The sequence below is a fragment of the Myxocyprinus asiaticus genome, chromosome 41 (genome assembly GCF_019703515.2).
Source record: "Myxocyprinus asiaticus isolate MX2 ecotype Aquarium Trade chromosome 41, UBuf_Myxa_2, whole genome shotgun sequence".
Lineage (NCBI taxonomy): Eukaryota > Metazoa > Chordata > Actinopteri > Cypriniformes > Catostomidae > Myxocyprinus > Myxocyprinus asiaticus.
This window is the reverse complement of record NC_059384.1, coordinates 2,100,001-2,122,500: the sequence shown is the minus strand read 5'-3', so window position 1 is coordinate 2,122,500 and position 22,500 is coordinate 2,100,001. Positions and strand designations below refer to the sequence as shown.

At 36.9% G+C, this 22,500-nt stretch overlaps 1 protein-coding gene across 1 annotated transcript in view; it reads left to right on the top strand.

Moving 5' to 3' along the window:
- LOC127431505 (potassium voltage-gated channel subfamily H member 2-like) overlaps positions 1-22,500 on the top strand; it is a 285,270-nt gene that overhangs the window by 243,835 nt on the left and 18,935 nt on the right. The window contains exons 6-8 of the mRNA XM_051681945.1: positions 10,946-11,374; positions 13,273-13,663; positions 19,266-19,465. Of these exons, the coding sequence (XP_051537905.1) occupies positions 10,946-11,374; positions 13,273-13,663; positions 19,266-19,465 (1,020 nt within the window). The remainder of the gene's footprint in view (positions 1-10,945; positions 11,375-13,272; positions 13,664-19,265; positions 19,466-22,500) is intronic.

Below are 22,500 nucleotides of genomic sequence, written 5' to 3'. Positions count from 1 at the left end.
GGCCTATTTTAATCTCATTTTACAAGTCTACTTTGGGGTTTTTTAAATACAAACCAAGCATGACTAATAAAAAATTAAGTCAAGTGAACCAGTAAGAAATAAGATGATTCCAACAGTTTATTCTGATTTGTGTCATTTTTGGATAATGCGTGTTTAATGTTTAGAGTCAACTGTGATTAATCCATTGTTCATTTGACTTCTTGAAGACTGTAAACACTTTCAAAACATTGCTCAGTTTTTTTGAGTGCCTGACATGTCAACAATGGCGTAAGTTCTTGGTGGGACTGTCCTGTTTGGAGGATGGGGTGTTATGGGTGCTAGGAGTGTCTTTTTTGCAATTCTGTTTGGTACGACTAGAAGAGTAGAAATTATAACTTGCCGCTTTTAGAAAGGAACAGTCACACAATAGCAGTGAAGGTGAGGAATGTTTTCATATCACATATATTACATACATAAAACAGTCACACCATCTGGTCTGTTTCTAACATGCTAACAGTGTACTGAAAGAGTCAAAGTAAGCATGTGATGCAGTGATTGACGCATGAGTCAGCGACAGGAAGTTGAGGCAGATTTCAGTCCTGTGGACAAATGTCCTCTGGCCCATCAGCTGTCCACCAGATAAATATGTCAAAGACAATTCTGACCTCATCAGACACTGTTTTATATTTGGGACACACATTACATCACCGGCTGCTCGCTCTGCTTCTAACTGATGCTGAAATTAAAACAAATAACCTGCCTGTTTGACATTTCTTTTGCATTTTATTAGTGGTGTTTGCTAAGTCAAGCATTTTCAAATTACTGTTGCTCATATTGTAAATTATTTAAACAAATAACACAGTTGTAATGTAATCTAGTTTAAACTTTTGTTCACGGGTCGTCTGTTTTTGCTTGTGTGCGGACCATGAACGCCGTCTCTGCACTTTTCAGAGTTGAGTCGCTCCTGTCATCACTTGTGATGTGTGCGAGTAAAGACAAACCGCTGGAGGAAACCTCATGTGATGACTCACTGTGCATGATTTTGCGCTGGTTCTGATGCTCGTACAGCCGCGGTGTGTCAGAGCAGCACCTGTTGTTGCCTGAGGACTATGAGTGTGAAACACCTGCCCACCCACACCATGCCCTGCATTTGCCACCCGTGCAGAAATATCCGTCGGCATTTGAGTGCAGCTGTTTTCAAACCATTATTCTAAGAAGACTGATTGGTCAGCCATTGAAGGGGCGTTCACACAGCTGTCAGTCAGCACTTGTATGTGCACTTTAAAAGTTTGATTTTAGTCGAATAAAGTAATAATTAATCTTTTAAAAAATACAAAAATGTACCAGTTTAATTTTTCTAAAGTCTAATATTTAATCTGTGTGATTTTGTTGAGTAGATGGATAAATTAAATTAAATGCATGAATAATATTCACTTTGTATTTTTAATTATTATTATTACTGTTTTTATTACTGTTTAAAGTTATTATGAAGATGATAATAATAATAATAATAATAATAACAAAAAATGCATGAATAATATTCACTTTGTATTTTTAATTATTATTATGTCTATTTTTGTACTATTTGTATTTCATATTAAGATAATAAAATTCTTATAAAATATTATAAAAATAACTTCACAATTAGGGGAAAAATCTTAGATATGATTCAAATATGAAGGTTTTGCATGTGCAGAAATAAATTATATTTAAATTACATTTATTTCTGCACATGCAAAACCTTCATATTTGAATCATATCTATGAATTTGTGCCTCCTAATTGCAGAGTTATTTTTATAATATTTTATAATATTATATATTTCTTTATATTTTAGAATTATTATTATTATCTTTTTATTATCTTACTATTACTACTATTTTATTACTGTTTAAAGTTATTATGACGATAATAATAATAATAATAATAATAACAACAAGTGTGTGAATAATATTCACTTTTTATTTTTATTTATTATTATGACTGTTTTTTTACTCTTTATATTTAAAATGAAGATAATAAAAATTATTATGAAATATAAATGCAACATCCGAGGTTGTTACCCCTCCTACCAACCACCAGAGGGAGCCCTCTCCTGAATACTAACTCTGTACCGTTTCTTCTTTGATGACTTCCTGTTTGAACTATATAAATACTATGCTGTTCTATTTTGACTTTGCGAAGTATTGCCAGTTTACCCTGCCTTACCAAGCGTATTTCCATTGCCATTGCTGATTGTTCTCTTGTTATGACCATTGCCTGTTTTCCTGGATTTATTGCCTTTGGATACCCCTTTGTTTTGTTTGCCTTGTTGGACTGTCTTTTTGGTTTATTGGATTATACCACTTGCTTTACGACTACCTCTATTTGCCTGCCAAATCGGATTGTTTGCTTGTGATCATAATAAACTTCCAGCACATGGATCCTAACACCGTCTCCATGGCCAGTTCATTACAGAATACTTCACCTAACATGGATCCAGCGGAAGTTTCACAGCTCCAGGCCGCATTTGCGCACCAGTGCAAGGTATTAAGGGGTTACCAAGACCAGCTGAACAACCTTCGAGCTGCCAACGAATGTTTGACACAATACATTCACTCACTGCCAGTTCCCCATGCTAAACCGGTAAGCTTTGCTCTACCTGATAAGTTTGATGGTTCTGTTGAAAAATGCCGGGGTTTTTTATGGCAATGCAAGGTATTTTTCTCAAATCAACCTGAATCATTTGATCAAGATGCCAGGAAATGTTCTTTTTTTGATGTCACTGCTTACCGGCAAAGCTTTTTGGTGGCCTACATTGATGACATCCTCATCTACTCACAAAACATGAACAACATATCCAGCAGGTCAAGACAGTCTTATCACGTCTCCAGGAACACCAACTATTTGTCAAGGCAGAAAAGTGTGAGTTCCATACCTCTCATACCACTTTCCTGGGTTACAACATCAGCCATCAAGGTGTGGAGATGGATGTCTCAAAGGTAACAGCAGTCACCAAATGGCCTCGACCTTCTAAAATCAAGGAACTACAGTGGTTCCTGGGCTTTGCCAACTTCTATCGCCGTTTCATTAGGAATTACAGTACTATTGCAGCACCACTCACGTCATTGCTCAAGGGAAAGCCAAGCAAGTTACCATGGAACGATGCGGCATACCAAGCCTTCATCTCCCTCAAGTCAAGCTTCACGACCGCTCCGATACTGAAACATCCTGACCCCAATCTTCCCTTCGTGGTTGAGGTAGATGCTTCAGATTGTGGGATTGGAGTGGTCCTGTCACAACGTCACGGAACACCAGGCAAGCTTTACCCTTGTGCCTTTTTCTCCAAGAAGTTGAACTCAGCTGAATGTAACTATGATGTGGGGAATAAAGAATTACTTTCCATGAAAACGGCACTCGAGGAATGGTGTCACTGGTTAGAGGGGGCAGTCCACCCGTTCCAAGTTATCACCAATCACAAGAATCTTGAATATATTAAGGCAGCCAAGAGATTGAACCCACGTCAAGCACGATGGTCATTGTTTTTCACCAGGTTCAATTTTACAGTCACTTACCGCCCTGGCAGCAAGAACAGCAAGGCAGATGCACTATCACGCAAACACGATTCACCTCACCTCCAACCTCACCCTGGGTCCATCCTGCCACCATCTGTCATCATAGCACCGATTAGCTGGGTCATCATGGAGGAGATACAAGGAGCAAAACAGCATGAATCGTCACCACCTAACTGCCCCCTACCAAGCACTACGTACCCCAAGCTCTACGTCAGAGGACTATCCAATGGGTCCACACTTCCTTGAGCACAGGACACCCTGGTATCCAAAGAACTGTTACCCTGGTATGTAATTCTTTCTGGTGGCCTTCGTTGATTCATGATGTGACTAACTATGTGAAGTCTTGTCAGGTGTGTGCCCAATCCAAGACCCCCAGTGAACTGCCCACGGGGTTGCTTCAACCACTGCCCATACCACAAAGACCATGGTCCCACCTGTCCATCGACTTAGTCACAGACCTGCCAAACTCCCATGGATATACTTCCATTCTGGTAATTGATTGATTTTCTAAATCATGTAGACTTGTCACTCTCAAGGGTTTACCCACTGCCATGGAAACCGCCAATGCTTTGTTCCACCAAGTGTTTAGGATCTATGGATTACCAGAGGACATCATGTCCGATTGAGGTCCACAGTTCATGTCCCGAGTTTGGCAGGCATTCTGCAATTAACTGGACATTAATGTGAGTCTCACCTCTGGTTATCACCCTCAGGCCAATGGACAGGTGGAAAGTCTAAACCAAGAGATTGGCAGATATCTTCAGAGCTATTGTAGCCGTGAACAGGAGAAGTGGAGCGACTTCCTGCCCTGGGTCGGATATGCACAGAATTCCCTTACTCATACCTCTACGGGTTTAACCCCTTCCAAAGCGTGCTGGGCTACCAACCCTCAAAGTTCCCTTGGTCAGGAGAACCTTCCATGGTGCCAGCGGTGGACGATTTGATTAGGCGAAGCGAGATGGTGTGGGACAACGCACATGTCCGGCTACAGCGAGCAGTCCGAGCACAACGCTTCCAGGCTGACAGACGGAGGCGCCCCCATCCCAACTATCAGCCAGGACAGAGGGTCTGGTTGTCCACAAGGGATCTCAAGTTGTGGCTACCCTGCAGGAAGCTCAGTCCAAGGTGTCCTTGCTGAAACCCATCCACCCGACATCTGGCTCTGGAAACACTGATTCTGAGCCTCCACCTCCATTGGAGGTAGATGGAGCCCCAGCGTATATGGTCAGAGAGATCATGGACTCAAGACGACGAGGGAGCCAGATGCAATACTTGGTGGATTGGGAGGGCTACGGACCAGAGGAGAGATCATGGGTAGCCACCAAGGACATATTGGACCTGTCCCTGATCCAAGAATTTCATCATGCCCATCTTAATCTTCCAGCACCATGACCAAGGGGACGTCCCAGCAGAAGAACACCAGAAGTTGTTTGTGGGGGGTTCTGTAACATCTGAGGTTGTTACCCCTCCTACCAACCACCAGAGGGAGCCCTCTCCCGAATACTAACTCTGTACAGTTTCTTCTTTGATGACTTCCTGTTTGTACTATATAAATACCATGCTGTTCCATTTTGACTTTGCGAAGTATTGTGTAGCGAATTAGCTTAAAAGGGAATTATTTATAACTAATTATAACTGGTTATAATTAATAATAAATATTTAGATTAGATCTTAGAATTAACTGTAGCAGAATCGATATTACAATTACTTGATCTGTCCGTCCAGCGAGCAGACAATATAATTATTTATCAACTCTTGGAAGATTACTTTCCTGGCCAAGGAACAATAGTCTTCCTACTTATACAGTGCTAGCAGTAGTTTAGCATGTAGCAAGGAGCAACATTCAGTGACTTTGAATTGTGAGAGGAACACAGAGACAATCAATCGTGAATATAAGGGATTTAATAAATGAAACTATAACTAACATACAAACAAACTAAGCCAAACATACATATATAGAATGAAGGAATAGTAAGAAAAAGAGAGAGAGAAGAGCACAGAATGGCAATATTTCACGTCAGTTAACCACAACCTAAATGAGAATCATCAGAGGCACAATTCACCTTAAAAGGGGTTCAAACTTAAACGCGCATCTAATCAGTTGTAAATGGTTACTTGCATTGGTTTGTTGCTGAATAAGAGTCTTGATGCGGTAGACGAGGTTCTCGACGATTTCTTTAGGAGTGAGTTGAAGAAGTCCACAGGAAATCCACAAAGTTACTTGAAGGTAAACACTGCCAGAAGGTTAAACTCAAGATAGAGTTTTGGAGTGGGTTGGTCTCAAGAAGAAGAAGTTTTGAGCGATGATTAGTCTGCGCTCTGGAGTTTTGATAGTTCATTGCCGCACCCATTTTGAGCGGGAGAAACTTCCTTTGTCTCCGTTTATGGCCCATTCGCATTTTATTGCTGATCTGGACCGCTAGTGCAGCTTTTAATTCAAAACATAGTAAGAATTGTTCGATGCATTTCACGATCACATGGTGTACATTATTGTGTGAGAAATAAAGGGAAGATCATTTTGATACCAAGAAGGTAACCTCCAGACGATATTAAAGCAGAGATACACTCATACACTTGAATATAGGCATTTAACGTCTAACTAATACAAGTAAAGGGTTTTAACCAAGTTAATATAATAGGGGAATATACATACAACACATGCATATAGCAGATACATTTATAACTGCTTACTATGGCCTAAATAGAGAAAATGTCTTTAGGTGTATGTGTGACGTGTATTGGAATTACTGGAGACAGACAACTGCTCTGGTGCCTGGCACGGGGGGGTCACCCTCCTCTCTGTGGAATGTGTTTGAAGCTTGATGGAGACACTTCAGAGGAGACCTGTTTTAGCATCCTTTTGATAGTGATAAAGACCATCTGCAATTTAGCACCCATATAAATGTAAACGTGGAGACCAGGTCAGTAATTTATATGCAAATGTCAAAAGGCTAAAAGGTTTTTTTCAAACAAAGTTTTTTTCAAACAAAGTGTAATTAGCCATCACTGATCTTACACAGACGTTACAATTGTCAGTTTACCCTGCCTTACCAAGCGTATTTCCATTGCCATTGCTGATTGTTCTCTTGTTATGACCATTGCCTGTTTTCCTGGATTTATTGCCTTTGGATACCCCTTTGTTTTGTTTGCCTTGTTGGACTGTCTTTTTGGTTTATTGGATTATACCGCTTGCTTTACAACTACCTATATTTGCCTGCCAGTTTGGATTGTTTGCTTGTGTTCATAATAAACTTCCAGCACATGGATCCTAACACCGTCTCCATGGCCAGTTCATTACAATAAATAAATTAAATAAATTATAAAATATTATAAAAATAAGGAACAAATTCATAGATATGATTCAAATATGAAGGTTTTGCATGTGCAGAAATAAATGGCACATGTGCACATTTAATCACACATTTAATTGCAAATGCCCTTTGTGATATATTTGCAGTGTGAATGATAATTTCTGAGTTCTTCTTTCATAACTGTCCAATCTGCTGACGTAGCAGGTGTAAAGAATAACATTTAGGACAAAAACCGTTTACATTTCTCACTTCGTGCTCATAGAGTTGAATGTAATACATTACATCCAGTCTGGCTGCACAAATTTAAATATATAAAAAATTCTGCATTCGCAGATTATCAGAGCTCCATGCTGTGCGACTCTCCATTGGAAATGCATGACTTCAACCAGCATGTATATATGTTAATCATACACAAATTAACTAGCAAATAACTGTTACTTAATGTGCTTTTGTCTCTTTATTTAACATGATGAGATGTGGCATGTACATGACAGAAATTATTGTACGCTCTCAGAAACTTGACATTGACAAATGAGAGACCGGAAAACGCCACCACTATTAGTTCTTACAGTGCTAATACAAAGGAAATAATACAAAACATGGTTGAAGAATGTTTCTTTTTTGTCTCTCAAATGGATGGATTGCAAATGCAGAGGCACCTTTAATATACAACAAATATTTGTAATTAAGTGTTTAGAGATTAGTTTGTAAATAAGCTTTTTGTTTCATAATGACCTGTTCATTGTGTTATTTCGTGAATGTTCATTTGGAGCCGCCTCTGCTGTAGGCATTCATTAATTAGGAACATTCCTGTAAACATATATTTTGGATTGTCTTATTATTTGGAGCAGCAAGGCAATAGATTGTCTGATTACCTCTATGTGCTCTGATTCAGGAATAAACAGCAGATTTTTGTGTTGCGCTAAAAACACGTCAGCGCTCTGAGCATCTCAAAGATGTCCTGACAGCATAAATGCATTCATAACATTAGATTATTTTAGAGACCACATTATGTGTGTGTTTGTAGATGTCTTTACAGTTAAGATTTTTTTGCATTGTAACATTCATGATATTTTGTTAATTTCCACCCGCACATTCGTTACCGTAATGCAACAAAAATGTATTAATTAATTAAACTATTTATATATTATATATTTTGTCACTGGGCGCTGATGCAAAAAACAAAGTATTAATTAATTATATATATATAAATACAGGTGCATCTCAATAAATTAGAATGTCGTGGAAAAGTTCATTTATTTCAGTAATTCAACTCAAATTGTGAAACTCGTGTATTAAATAAATTCAATGCACACAGACTGAAGTAGTTTAAGTCTTTGGTTCTTTTAATTGTGATGATTGTGGCTCACATTTAACAAAAACCCACCAATTCACTATCTCAACAAATTAGAATACATCATAAGACCAATAAAAAAAACATTTTTAGTGAATTGTTGACCTTCTGGAAAGTATGTTCATTTACTGTATATGTACTCAATACTTGGTAGGGGCTCCTTTTGCTTTAATTACTGCCTCAATTCGGCGTGGCATGGAGGTGATCAGTTTGTGGCACTGCTGAGGTGGTATGGAAGCCCAGGTTTCTTTGACAGTGGCCTTCAGCTCATCTGCATTTTTTGGTCTCTTGTTTCTCATTTTCCTCTTGACAATACCCCATAGATTCTCTATGGGGTTCAGGTCTGGTGAGTTTGCTGGCCAGTCAAGCACACCAACACCATGGTCATTTAACCAACTTTTGGTGCTTTTGGCAGTGTGGGCAGGTGCCAAATCCTGCTGGAAAATGAAATCAGCATCTTTAAAAAGCTGGTCAGCAGAGAGGAAGCATGAAGTGCTCCAAAATTTCTTGGTAAACGGGTGCAGTGACTTTGGTTTTCAAAAAACACAATGGACCAACACCAGCAGATGACATTGCACCCCAAATCATCACAGACTGTGGAAACTTAACACTGGACTTCAAGCAACTTGGGCTATGAGCTTCTCCACCCTTCCTCCAGACTCTAGGACCTTGGTTTCCAACTGAAATACAAAACTTGCTCTCATCTGAAAAGAGGACTTTGGAACACTGGGCAACAGTCCAGTTCTTCTTCTCCTTAGCCCAGGTAAGACGCCTCTGACATTGTCTGTGGTTCAGGAGTGGCTTAACAAGAGGAACACGACAACTGTAGCCAAATTCCTTGACACGTCTGTGTGTGGTGGCTCTTGATGCCTTGACCCCAGCCTCAGTCCATTCCTTGTGAAGTTCACCCAAATTCTTGAATCGATTTTGCTTGACAATCCTCATAAGGCTGCGGTTCTCTCGGTTGGTTGTGCATCTTTTTCTTCCACACTTTTTCCTTCCACTCAACTTTCTGTTAACATGCTTGGATACAGCACTCTGTGAACAGCCAGTTTCTTTGGCAATGAATGTTTGTGGCTTACCCTCCTTGTGAAGGGTGTCAGTGATTGTCTTCTGGACAACTGTCAGATCAGCAGTCTTCCCCATGATTGTGTAGCCTAGTGAACCAAACTGAGAGACCATTTTGAAGGCTCAGGAAACCTTTGCAGGTGTTTTGAGTTGATTAGCTGATTGGCATGTCACCATATTCTAATTTTTTGAGATAGTGAATTGGTGGGTTTTTGTTAAATGTGAGCCAAAATCATCACAATTAAAAGAACCAAAGACTTAAACTACTTCAGTCTGTGTGCACTGAATTTATTTAATACACGAGTTTCACAATTTGAGTTGAATTACTGAAATAAATGAACTTTTCCACGACATTCTAATTTATTGAGATGCACCTGTATATATATATATATATATATATATATATATATATATATATATATATATATATACACACACACACACACACACACACACACACTAAAAAAACAATTTCATTAATGATTAAAGACAGCAAATAATGGGAATTTCAAATCAAAATAAAACCTCCAGATTCATTACGGTAATGAGAATTAATATTTTTGTTATTTATAAATAAATAAATAAATATTTTTTTATTTTATTTTTTTGCACTATGGTAATGAAAACAATTATAATTAATTAATTAAGAGTTTTTATTGCATTACGGTGATGAAAGTTTGGGGGGAAATGAACAAAATATCATGATAATGTTACAATGCAAACATTTTATTAATTAAATTATATATACAGTATATATAGACAACAAAATATGCAACAAAAATAAATAAATATTTTTGTTTATTTATAAATAACTAAAATAATCATTCTCATTACCGTAATGAATCTAGAGGTTTTACTTGATTTTTTATTTTATTAGTAATTCCCATTGTTTGTTATCTTTAATCATTAATGAATAATGTAATACAATTTTTGTTTATTTGTTTTTTGTTTTTTTAGTATTATTATTTAAAGCATTTATCAGCATTTAAGTAAAGGCATACAACAAATAATACCTTTATGTATATAATTTTTTCACATTATATTAAAAGGAATGCATTTTTTTCCCCCATTACAGTAATAAACATTTGGTGGAAATGTTTTTAATTGTCATGTAAATAATGCCACAATGCAACAAAAAATAAATAAATAAAATAAAATAGAACGTAATCTATTTTTCTTAAAAAAATAAATAAAATGCTTCTGTGACATATGACCTTTACGTGTTCTTGACAGGTTTTGTGACAATCACCTGAACAGTTTCACTCTCATTTAAACGTCCATGACACACAGCGGTGTTCTTTTGTCTGGCAAAACGATTCACTTACACAGACGGCAGAGAAAAACACTGTCAGTCTGAGAGAATTTCACCTAAAGCAACACGAGCGCTTTATATAAGAGCATCATCAGATGTCATGAGAGGTTAACTTCTCTCGTACACCAACACATCACGCTTGAGAAAGTTTACCCTCCCTATCTAGTGTGCCAGTGTTTAGACACTAAATATAATGTTTTTATTTCAGTTGAGAGATTACATATCATAAGTGGCTTTGAATTAGTGATATAACGGCTGGATTGATGCATCATGTGATATTTTGTCAGCATCAGCCGATTTACAGACGTTGTGTTTTCAATTCTTGTAGTGAATTTGGAGTACATATTTTGCTCTCTGTTGTTGTACAGGTGTTGTCACTGGGCGCTGATGTTCTCCCCGAGTATAAACTCCAGGCTCCGCGCATTCACAAGTGGACGGTTCTGCACTACAGCCCGTTTAAAGCCGTCTGGGATTGGCTGATCCTGCTGCTGGTCATCTACACGGCCATTCTGACGCCGTACTCCGCCGCGTTCCTGCTCAATGACCAAGAGGTCAACAAGAACTGCATTTACTCCTGCAGTCCGCTCAATGTGGTCGACCTCATCGTGGACATCATGTTCATCATCGACATCGTCATAAACTTCCGCACCACATATGTCAATGCCAACGACGAGGTGGTGAGTCACCCGCTGCGGATCGCCGTGCATTACTTCAAAGGCTGGTTCCTCATCGACATGGTCGCTGCCATCCCCTTTGACCTACTCATATATCGCAACGGGGAGGAGGTGAGTACAGAGGTGAGGGGCATCATGGGAAAAACATGCAGACATGATGTTGTGATGTGATGATATTCATTTTTGACATTTTCAAAGCGTAAAAAAGTGGCACCAAAAAGTATTTGGACACTGTAAGGAATATTCCGGGTTCAATACAAGTGAAGCTCAATCGACAGTATTTGTGGCATAATGTTGATTAGCACAAAAATTAATTTCGACTCGTCCCTCCTTTTCTTTAAAAAAAAAAAAAAGAGTTAAAATCTGGGTTAACCCGGACTGAACCCGGAATATTCCTTTAAGCGGCACTTAAAAGTGTTTGAATGTCATTGCATTAGATACAAAATATCAGCCATTTATGGCATTTATTTTAAAGTAAGATTACGCATCATTTTTGTTTTTATTTGTATTGTGCTTTTCACAAAATAAATAATTTCAAAGGAGCTTTACAGAAAATCAAATCAGGTCTTTACCAAACGTTTGATATGTTTTATTTTGTTGAAAATGAACACAAATTTTGACACTTTGTGGTTGTCAGTAATGGTTAATACTAGGGATGGGATGATATATAAAAGACAATCCATATCATGACATAACTCGATATTTACATGATGATTAAAAACATTTCCACCAGGCCTGGGTAGCTCAGCCAGTAAAAACGTTGACTAACACACCTGGAGTCGCGAGTTCGAATCCAGGGCGACTCCAGTCAGGTCTCCTAAGCAACCATATTGGCCCGGTTGCTAGGGTGGGTAGAGTCACATGGGGTAACCTCCTCGTGGTCTCTATAATGTGGTTCTCGCTCTCGGTGGGGCGTGTGGTGAGTTGTGCGTGGATGCCACGGAGAATAGCATGAAACCTCCACACGCGCTATGTCTCCGCGGTAACGTGCTCAACAAGCCACGTGATAAGATTGGGAATTGGGCATTCCAAATTGGGGAGAAAAGGGGAGAAAAAAAAAAAGAAAGATAACAAATAATGGGAATTACTAATAAAATCAAAGTAAAACTTCAATCAATCCACGAGAATGATTATTTTTGTTATTTATAAATAAACAAATACATTTATTTATTTATTTTTGTTGCATATTTTGTGTATATATATATATATATATTATATTAATTTAATTAATAAAATTTTTGCACTGTAACATTATAATCATGATATTTTGTTAATTTTCCCCCAAACATTCATCACCATAATGCAATAAAAAAATGCTTAATTAATTTATTAATTTATTAATTCAATAATTCAATTATATATATATATATTAATTATTCTCATTACCATAATGCAACAAAAATAAAATAAATGTATTTATTTATTTATTTATTTATTTATAACAAAAATATTCATTCTCATTACCGTAATGAATCTGGAGGTTTTACTTTGATTTTATTTGTAATTACCATTATTTGCTATCTTTAATCATTAATGAAAATTGTAAAACAATTTTTATATATATATATATATATATACTTTCTTTTATTATTTTTTAAGTACATTTATAAATAAGTAAGTAGATTTGACTTTTGGGTACTATTTAGAAAAATAAATAACTTTAGATATAAAATGTAATTGCTTTATTTAATATTAGTATAAATGCATGTACTTTTGCAGTTGATTGTGCTTCAGTCAAAAGTCAGCTGTTATCTCTTTATATTTGGACATAAATTGAATAAAAAGGACATGACAGTGTGTTCACCTTTTATAATGATTAAAATCACTAAGATTTGAAATTTTCAAATAATAAGAATAGTTACCTCTGAAGAAAGCACCACATTGTTACATTGTTACATTGTTACAATTTTACATGAAATCAACCTACAAATGGCTATTTATTGTTGACTTTGCATATTAAGCTGGGATACAAGAAGGAATTTAACATAGAAAAATTACACCACTTTATTCTCTCTCTCAAGACGACCACCCTCATCGGTCTGCTCAAGACGGCACGTCTGTTACGTCTCGTCCGGGTGGCACGTAAACTGGACCGATACTCGGAGTATGGCGCGGCCGTTCTCTTCCTGCTCATGTGCACCTTCGCGCTGATCGCTCATTGGCTGGCCTGCATCTGGTACGCCATCGGAGACGCGGAGCGCAAATGTTCCATTGGCTGGCTGCACTCGCTGGGCGATCAGCTGGGAAAACATTATAACTCCAGTATCCAGGGATCAGGACCCTCCATTAAGGATAAATATGTGACGGCTTTATACTTCACCTTCAGCAGTTTAACAAGCGTGGGGTTTGGAAACGTGTCGCCAAACACCAACTCGGAAAAGATCTTCTCCATCTGTGTCATGCTGATAGGATGTGAGTATGGTTCATTTGATATGTTATGTCAAGTTCTTAAAGAAATACTGTAGGTTTTTCTAAATGTATGAAACTATCAGAAATGCATAGATTACATTTAAAGGGATAATTCAACCAAAGATGAACATTTTCTACGGAAGAAAAGGGTCATACTGGTGTACAATAATATGCTAATGAGAATTTATTTTTTCATTTAATGACTATAAAAATTTCAAGAATCAAGTAAACAATAATAACAACATATTTTGGTCATTATTTAATGATCGTAATCATCGTTTTTCAAGGAAAAGTATTTTTATAAATAAAAAAATAAAAAACTTTTTAAATGAATATCATAAATATGACTTAAAATGAATTAATATTTTAGTTTTAATGATTTAATTACATTTAATAAATTAAATTTTGGTCATTTTTTAATGATTGTAATCATCGTTTTTCAAGGAAAAGTATTTTTATAAAAAAAAAAACTTTTTAAATGAATATCATAAATATCATGACTTAAAATGAATTAGCATTTTAGTTTTAATGATTTAATTAAATTTAATAAATTAAATTTTGGTCATTATTTAATCATCGTAATCATCGTTTTTCAAGGAAAAGTATTTTTATAAAAAGAATTTTTTTTTTTTTTAATTAATATCATGACTTAAAATGAATTAATATTTTAGTTTTAATGATTTAATTAAATTAAATTAATTATTACATTTTCTTAGGGTTATACCATTTTGACATGTGAACCTAAACTCACCTTGTCATGTCAACAGTGATGGGTGTAATCTGATTACAAATTAATTAGTAGCCAAAATCAAATTACTTTTTGGCTATAAAGTAGAGTTACACATTACAGTCTAAATGAGTGTTATCATATTACAGTTAATTACTTAGTTAATTACTTTTCAGTACATTATGTAGGTCACACATATTTCTTAAATAATGTTATTTATGTAGAATACATTTAAAACATTAGTTTTGTTCATGTGGACATACTGTATAGGAAATATAGACATTATTTTAAATTTGTGGAGTGGAATTATCTTTTTTTTTTTTTTTCAGAAAGTAACTTAAAAGCAAAGTATTTATTAATGTAATTACATTTTCAATGAAGTAATCAGTAAAGTAATCTTTAGAGAATAATGCGAATAAATAATTTGTAGTCATTTACTATTTTTGAGTATCCTACCCAACACTGGTCACAAAAAGGTCAAATTATCTGATGATTTTTCAAGAGACTTAATGACCTTTGACACACAGTCATGAGGGTCATCAGAGGTCCTCTCTGTGATGTCATTTCCTGTTGTATGGTTTACTTGCCCAACAAAAATTTGTATTCAAAATATGAAAACATGTTCATCATACAAGAGGTTTTGCAAGCAATTTACATGCACTTTTAATGTATTTTTGAATAACTTAATAGTTTCGGACAAGAAATAGGAGCATCATTTACGCACGTCTGTGTCTTGACGTTCATCCCAAATCATTAGAAGTGTTTGTTTCCTCTGCAGATTAATAATAGAGCTCTTTGTAGTGTGTACTAAATGATCAAACCTCATCACATGCTGAAAAACTTTGTCCCTTTTTAATTTTTGCCAAACAAATCAACCCAAATGCTCATTTTTGTAGGTCTTTATTGCAGAGCTTAATGATAAATTGCTAGTTTAATGTCGCTGCAGTGCATAAATAAGACCTCTATATCTGTGAAATCATTTCCATTTTTATGGCCAACAGAAGCATTTATCATCAGCGCCACTGAATGAAGTTTCAACAGAGGTCAAAAGTTCAAAAGGACATATATACAGTACATACACTGTAGGAAAGACCAGGGCTAGTTGTCACACTTTTTACTCGTGGTAAGTCAATTTCCGTATAGCCACATACCCTACAAAAAAGCTATTTCCCAGGTAAATAGTTAAAGTTAATTGAATACATGTTGACCTTATAGCGGGGCATATTGTCACACTGTATGAAGTAAGCTGTCACAATGAAACCTGCCATTAACCTCCTGAGACACGAGCGTGACTGCTGTGTGCTGTGTGGACATCATGTTTATCAACTTTTGTTGGCGCTGCATCCGTATGAGCGCTTCAAGGAAATCTACGTCATGCTGTTGTGTCATGTGACTCGGTGCAGTAGAAGTTTAACCTTTAAATGATAGTCTAGAGTCTTGTGAACAGTATTCAGTCCATTTGAATTGATTTAAATGATGTGTTACGTAAAGCAAAGCCAAAATACAACGTCCATGCATGTGAACGCGGGGTCGCACAAGGTTAAACCAGTGGTGTAGGCTTTATGTGAACATTGGGGGGTGAAAACCCTATGCCTCTCTCTAAATCTACACCTGCATTAAATAGCCTACTTTAGTATTTTTTTAGCAAAGTTTAAAAGCAATTATGAGGCACAAAATGATCCATGAAACAAAAATGGAAAAGTTAACGTAGCAAACAATTATTTTGGCTAACAAATATTGTAATTGATAAATTGTGTATATTTATGCCAAAATTACCTTTCTGCAAAAAACTAAATATAGTTCACTCTCGACTTAATGTATGCCAGTTTGGTTTGATTATGTTCGCTTGTTTAACCAAGAACTATAAAAAAATATGATGAATTTACAAATATGATTCTAAATTAAGAGGGTTTTGGTAACACTTAACAAGAAGGTTCCATTTGTTAATTACATCAGCTAACATAAACTAACAATGAACAACACTTTTACACTAATACATACTAAAATGTAAAGTTGTATACGTTAACATTAGTTGATGCATTATAAAGTAACTATAAACAACTGTATTTTGTTTAGAGATACAACGACATAACATTTTTTAGTCAATACCGATTTTATTTTTTTAATGTTTTCCCCTTTTCTCCCAATTTGGAATGCCCAATTCCCACTACTTAGTAGGTCCTCGTGGTGGCGCGGTTACTCGCCTCAATCCGGGTGGCGGAGGACAAGTCTCAGTTGCCTCCGCTTCTGAGACCGTCAATCCGCGCATCTTATCACATGACTCATTGTGCATGACACCGCGGAGACTCACAGCATGTGGAGGCTCATGCTACTCTCCGCGATCCACACACAACTTACCACACGCCCCATTGAGAGCGAGAACCACTAATCATGACCACGAGGAGGTTACCCCATTTGACTCTACCCTCCCTAGCAACTGGGCCAATTTGGTTGCTTAGGAGACCTGGCTGGAGTCACTCATCATGCCCTGGATTCGAACTCGCGGCTCCAGGGGTGGTAGTCAGCATCAATACTCGCTGAGCTACCCAGGTCCCCCGGCCAATACCGATTTTAACAAAAAGATACAGGCAAATAATGATATCGATACCAACATTTTGCAACTTTCCTTATTTTGTCATCAGATGACTGTTTTTCTTAGGAATTCTTAGAGGTACCAAAAGCGTTTTCACAGTTCTAACAATGAATAGTTTCCATTGAACATTGGATCTGTTAAACACATGACAGGCCAACATTTCAAAGAGAGTCATAGTGAAAGATTTACATACATAGATCAAATGATACAAAAAAGATTAAAAAATTAAATAAAATATGATACATGATGATTGATATGAAAAAAGGTTATTTTGTACTTCTAAAACATTTGTGCACTTCCGTTTTTGCAGTTTAAAAAGCAACCTTTTAAGGTTTAGTAATTGCACAAAGCCATATTGCAATTTCAATCTTAATTAAATTAATCGTGCAGCATTAATGGATATCATACCGATACCTCAGAAGTCAAAGTCTGCTGGTGTCAAAGTGTTTTGAATGGTTTTCCTCATCATGTAGCCGATAGGTAAGTGCCGCTTTCACAACTGTCATATCTGTTTATGGTGTTTTTTCCGCATTAACATAAGAACGAGAAAGAATAAAAATTAAATATTAAATGTTCTTAGGAGTGCCAACCCTTCTACATAATGTGGCTATTAATATTTCTGGAGTTTTTACAAAGTGTGTAACTAATTAATTATAAATAAACCATCAGTTTTTCATATGGCGTTTTCATGCTTATAACCGATATGCCAGTGGTTTTAATTTGGTCAATAATTGGCCGATAAATATTGGCAGCCGATATATCGGTGCATCCCTAATTTTTATAAACTAACAATAACCAATATTAATAAATGCTGTAAAAGCATATTGTTCATTGTTAGTTCATGATACATAATAAATGTACCTATGTTGGAACCTTACTGTAAAGTGTTACCAGGGTTTTTAACTAAATGACTGAAACTAGAGGTCATCCGATATATCGGTTTTACCGATTAATTGGTGCGGATAGTTGTTTTTTGGGACTAACCGTTATCGGTAACTATTGGTGTCAATTTTTGCCAATAACCGATAGTTCCAAAAAACAGCAATCGGCACCGATTAATCCGATATTTAGTATAGTAAAACCGATATTTGTTTATTATTATTATAATTTTTTATTCCTTCATGTTCCTCTGTGGCCAGAACCCTTCATCTCATGAACCTATACACTACAAAAAGCATAATTTGGTGCATATTTACATACAGAGCATTGTTACAGATCCACGACTCTGTCGTCATCACTGTTTAGGGACTAATTCACTATTATTAATGTGAAATGCAACAAAGGTGCTGCTCAGACAGGATTTTTAGCCCATATGACAATGTTTACTTTATAGTGTTTATATTATAATACATTATAGATGATTGTAAGAATGCATGTTTTGTTTCCCTTGTGTGTTTGTGTGAGCTGGATGCACAGATATTTCAAAATAAGAGTCCCCGGTGTATTTCTGGCTTTTTTTATAAAAAATTTAAAAAAGTCCCATGTTATGCACCAAAATAAACATGCATCTGGGATTCCAACACAGTAAGGAAAGCGTAAGATTTTTATTTATTATTATTATTATTTTTTTACATTCAGTAAATCAATTTTAAAAACTATGGCTGATTAAACTGTTATCAACCTTTTCCACCACCTTATTTATCGGTTTGAGCAAAATCCACTATCGGTCGACCTCTGATTGAAACCAACATTGCTAGAGAAAACACACATTTTCGCGACTGAGATCTAGCCCTTGTGACAACTTCCCCGTGTGACAACTAGCCCTGGTCTCCCATACACACTCGTTTTTTTTTTTTTTTTTTTTTTTTCACATTACAGTAATGATAATTTGGTGGGGACGAAATGTGCTTAATTGACATGACAATTGTCACAATAATAATAATTTAAAAAAATCTGAATAATTTCTAATCCTGATTTTCCTGTCAGAGAAGTGATCAGATGAGTATGTAGGAAATTCTGTAGTTGCTATTTTTGATGTTGTATGTCATGTGATTCATAGTGCTGCCCACCTGCTTCAAGTACAGTCAACCTTCAGTAACATTAAAGGAAAACAGCAGAGTAATAGTGGTACTTTCAATCAGGTCATTTTATGTGGAATATAAAGAGAAAGGCATTTTTTTACTGAGACTAAAACCATCAATGTGTGTTTACATGCTGTGACTATTAAAATGAGGATATTTATGTAGCAGAAAAACAGCTTTTTCTGCAAGAAATTGTTAAATCAAGTACTTGTGCGGATCATGTCAGGCTCTAAGATGTTTAATGGTACACTTCCCGTTCCTCAGCTCTCATGTACGCCAGTATCTTCGGGAACGTGTCGGCCATCATCCAGCGGCTGTACTCCGGAACGGCTCGTTATCACACTCAGATGCTCCGTGTGAGAGAGTTCATCCGCTTTCATCAGATTCCAAACCCGCTGCGACAAAGACTGGAGGAATATTTCCAACACGCATGGTCTTACACCAATGGCATTGACATGAACGCTGTGAGTCAACTTAGCAAGAATCTAAAAGTGTCTTTCTTCTCTAGTCTTTATTTGATTTTTTTATACAAGCCCAGTTTGATGTAATTTACTTTAAGTAGAGTGTCTTTCCCCCCAAAATGACCTGCCCAAAATGCAGGATTTTAATGATGATACACATTCATTCAAGGACAGAAAACAAATGATCATGACTGTTTCTGCTCAGTCCGTGAGCTCTTCTTATTAAGAAGCAGTGGAGCGTTCTGATTGGACAACCACAGCTGTTATGATTGGTGTGCTGCTGGGTGAAACTCAATCTCTTTATCTTAATAATGAGAAATATAACATTAACATACGATAAGAGTGAGAGCTGAAATATGGAATATAAATGGTTTAAATTGGTGTTTCTTCAACTTCGGGCAATTTCATGTCCCAGGGGTTGATTTTTATTCTTGTAATATGAAGTTAACATTAAAACTGAATTGGAAACTTTTTCACCAGGCCTTCATTTTTATTTTAATTTTTTTAAATGCCTTTTATGTATATACAGGGTTGGGAAAGTTGCGTTTAAAAAGTATTCCGCTACAGAATACATGCTGTAAAATGTAATTTGTAACATATTCCGTTAGATTACTCAAGGTCAGTAATGTAATCTAAATACTTTGGATTACTTTTTCAGCACTGGCAACGTGTTTCACTTGTTTTGACTATAAACAATAAATAAAGTAAGAAAATTCACTTATATATATATATATATATATATATATATATATATATATATATATATATATATATATATATAAATATTTCTTTAAAAATAATCCTAAATATCTTATGCAGTTTTGCTACTCAAGTAAATGTATCTTGTTTTAAGTATTTTTTTATATTTTAACAGAAAAGCAATATTTAAATTCTCATTACGAATAATATTTTTGCAGTGCATCTGTGCTCTAATATCAAAGGACTTACTAGAGAAAAAAAGGTGCATTTCCATTATAGAATTCATTATAGAATATAATCGTGTCTGGTAACAGATGCATGTAAAGGCAAGAAATAGCATTTTAGCTTAGCATGAAGCTAAAGGTTCACATGACAATTTACACAAAGTTAACTATTTTTGCTGCTCCAAACTTCCAAACCCCACAGAGTGAAAACAACGACATCTTTTTCTGATCGCATGTGGATTCTGTTCACAAGGAGGCAGAAAATATCATATTTTGTAGCTTTCTATTCGATGTTAAAGGCTACATTGGTTAGCATTTCTAAAAATACCCTAACCGCATAAAAAACATTGAGAAGGCATAAATCATTGTGTATTTATTGGATTTATGTTTCATCTGTCAAAGCGTTTCTAAGCGTTTGTAGCTCCTCTATTCAGCTCCCAAGGGAAAATTCCTCAATGACGTCATAACCACCTTTTCACTCACAACAGTGTGAATGTAACACATCATTAGAAAGTGTTTCACCTCTGTTTAATTTATATGGATAAATGTTTTCCAACAGAAGTCTAAACATTAATTGAAAACTTTTTGAATGTACTGATGTACTGTACTGATTTAAATTGTAACTTTAGTGGAATACAGTTATGTAACAGTATAAAGGTGGGCAAGGAGGAGGCGGGAACCGGCTGAACAATAAATGTAAAGTTTAATGATATAAATGAACTTAAAACAAACATAAACAAACATAGACACACATGCAACTCGGCCGCTTGCATCTCTCTCTCTCTCTCTCGAACTGGCATCTCTGGCCCCCCTTTATCTCGCTCTTCCGCTGATCATCTGATTCAGCACCGGCCGTGCACCCTCACGGCCCGGCCACGCCCTCCTCTTCATCACACTCCTCCCCCACCCAATTCAGACTGGGGCACCACTGGACTGACCTACTCCCATCCCCCCCCCCCCCCCCACCCCATCTCTGGAGGGGAGACGCTGCTCTTCCGGCCATTCCGTCAGCCGGTGGTCCACCCCGCCTCCTGGGAACCTGGAGGAGAGATGAGGGGAGGCGTGGGGAGAGGGAAAGGGAGGGCGGGAGACACAGATAGAGAGAGAGAGAGGAGAGAGAGAGAATAACTTGCTCGCCGGTTCCCGGACACGCTGTCGCCCGGTCCTCAACCGCTCCTCCGCCCTCTGGTGACAGCTCGCTCCTCTCCCGGCGGACGGAACCGCTCCTCCCCTTCTCGGAGGATGGCAGCGGTTCCTCTGGCTCTCAGTGGCCGACAGTGACCCCTCCATCCCCAGGCAGACGGCCGCGGCTGCTCCCCTGGTGGATGGCAGCGGCAAGGACTCCGCGACAGCGCATCCCTCCTCCCTCCCGTGTTTCGGCACCACTGTAACAGTGTAAAGGTGTGCAAGGAGGAGGCGGGAACCGGCTGAACAGTAAACATAAACTTAAATGATATAAATTAACTTAAACATAAACAAACACAGACACAGATGCAACGCGGCCGCGTTCGTCTCTCTCTCTCTCTCTCTCTCTTGAACTGGCGTCTCTGGTCCCCCTTTATCTCGCTCTCCCACTGATCATCTGATTCAGCGCCGGCCATACACCCTCACAGCCCGGCCACGCCCTCCTCCTCGTCACAAGTTACTCATATTTTGTATATTAAATACGTAATCCTGTTTTATCTATTCCACTATGTATTCCATCTACAGTATTATATGTATTGTTATTTCTTTCAGTTTTTCTAAAAATACGACTGTCCCACAGTTGTGACGTCATTTCCGCCACAACAAACAATTTTGCCACTTATAAAGTTTTTTAAAAAGTTAGTGTACTTGTTAATCAAGTGGACAAAATTGTCAGTAAAGAGCTTACTTGAGAGACAAAACTAAGAAAAATCAAGCGAAATATCAAATATTTGTATTGGATGTCATTTCCAATCATGCTGGAAATCTGTTGTTTTAATTGAAAAAGGTTGAAAATGTCATTTCCAACACAGAATCCTATTAAACACAATACAGAATTTCGGATGTTCTGAAAATGACACTGTTGTGGGAATTTTCATGACAAAAATGACATGTAATGATGGACATTACAAAAGAAGTCCACAGTGCTAA